Source organism: Branchiostoma belcheri, unplaced genomic scaffold, assembly GCF_001625305.1.
Source record: "Branchiostoma belcheri isolate BF01 breed outbred unplaced genomic scaffold, Haploidv18h27 scaffold26, whole genome shotgun sequence".
Taxonomy (NCBI): Eukaryota; Metazoa; Chordata; class Leptocardii; order Amphioxiformes; family Branchiostomatidae; genus Branchiostoma; species Branchiostoma belcheri.
The window spans coordinates 701,488-703,329 of NW_017803865.1; the positions used below are offsets into that span (position 1 = coordinate 701,488).

At 41.6% G+C, this 1,842-nt stretch overlaps 1 protein-coding gene across 1 annotated transcript in view; it reads left to right on the forward strand.

The window, feature by feature from the left end:
• The window catches only part of LOC109471852 (structural maintenance of chromosomes protein 5-like), a 16,024-nt gene that overhangs the window by 7,446 nt on the left and 6,736 nt on the right, over positions 1-1,842 (forward strand). Inside the window, exons 15-16 of the mRNA XM_019771246.1 lie at positions 1,374-1,509; positions 1,638-1,698. Coding sequence (XP_019626805.1) covers positions 1,374-1,509; positions 1,638-1,698 — 197 coding nt within the window. The remainder of the gene's footprint in view (positions 1-1,373; positions 1,510-1,637; positions 1,699-1,842) is intronic.

A 1,842-nucleotide genomic window follows, 5' to 3' on the forward strand; every position in this document is an offset into this window, starting at 1 on the left:
ACGCCGTGCAGTGGCTGCGGGCCAACAGGGACAAGTTCAAGAAGAACATCTATGAACCTATCATGCTCATTGTAAGCAGCATTACACATTGTAGATCTAAATAATCCCCATTCTAGATCCAGGATAATCCTCAGGGCTGTTCCTAGGGAAAATAGAGGGGAAAGGGATGTAACGCCTGTATTGTCAAAGACCCCCTTGCCTGTATTTTCCTTTTTTACTGGTCAGACAGACAGTACTGTATCTGTATGTTATTTTTTTTCAGATGAATGTGCCAAATCGTGGCTATGCCCGGTATTTGGAGCACATCATCTCCTACAATGACATGAGGGCTTTTGTGTGTGAGGACCAGGAAGACATGAACAAGTTTCTCAATGAGGTATGATTTGCTTTTTGTTCTTCCAACTTTTTGTTGCATTTCTGTTGTATCAATTTTTTTTTAATATTTGTCACCAAAACAACAAAATAATTCACTTTGCATGTAGTAGGTAGTGGATTCGATTCTCTGACCAAGTCATACAAATTGGTACATACTGCTTCCTTGCTTAGTGCTCAGCATGGGAATGAGTATGGATGTTGAATACATCTGTGCCTGCACAGCTGTGTGGCCCAAGGGCTCAGGAAATTGAGATGGGCATCGCTTTATACATCTACACCATTAGGCCACAGCAAGTAATTTTTATGGATGACATCAGCGCGCGCATTAATTTTCGCCTGATTTTGGAAAAAAAACAAGAAATTTTGTTGCCTTCTGACAGTAGCCACCATGCCAAAAATGGGCAAAGATATCTGTTGCCATACCGGAAGGTGGATGGCAGATAACTATGAAGAGAGGAGACAAGAAAAGGCTCTGATTTAACGTTTTGATGCAGTGATATGTGATGCTGGCTGTGTATATGTGATATTCCCACTGAATCAAACCATTTGTACAATGGTTGAGTCAAAATTTTGAAATGTAGGAACTTTGTTTATTTCGGCCCGCCTTGTTTTTTTTCGCCCGCTCGCATTAGATTCGGAGTCTGTGGAGGATGTCATCCATAAAATTTACTTGCTGTGGCCTTACGGGGTCTCCATAAGGCCATCCCCATAGTTAATTTGATTTGACCTAAGTTTGACCCACAGTGTTCCTGTATGACAGGTGAGAGATAACCAGAAGCTGAAGGTGAATGCTGTCAGGGCTCCCAGCAGGCCAGTGTCTGAATTTGTGTCACAAAAACCCATACAGCAGCTCAGGTAGGCTGTCCACTTTCTGTATGTTAACAGTATCCTGTCATTTTCTACAAGAAACTGTCTATTTTTTAACAGTGCTTTGAATGATATTGAAGCTTGATGACTACTGTCCAAATCACCATCTACCTTTTAAACTTTTGTCCCAGGGAAAGGTACGATTTCCAACACTACCTGAAGGATTTGTTTGAAGCCCCAGAACCAGTCATGGCATACCTGTGTCAGATGTACCACCTACAGGACGTCCCTATTGGCACTGAGAACACCAAACAGAACATAGAGAGGGTGAGTATGGCAGATTTTTGAACTCCTCATCCTGGGTGGATAAGTCTTGATGTTGCTTGTGCAATGATTGTGCTAGTGTAATAGTGCCATCCATTCTACTTCATTGTTGTTTTGACCTTTAACTGCAGGTGCTGAGAGAGTCAGGTGTTCGTTGCATCTACACCCCTGGAACCCAGGTGAGAAAAAAGTACCTTCTGAAGTAAAAAAAAAGAAGTTGTGTTGCACTGTTGCTACAACTAATGATCCACCTATGTGTGTGTTCTTTTCTGGCTTTATTCTATATTAGTCAATGTTGATCTTCCTAGGATAATTTTTTACAATCATGATGAACCC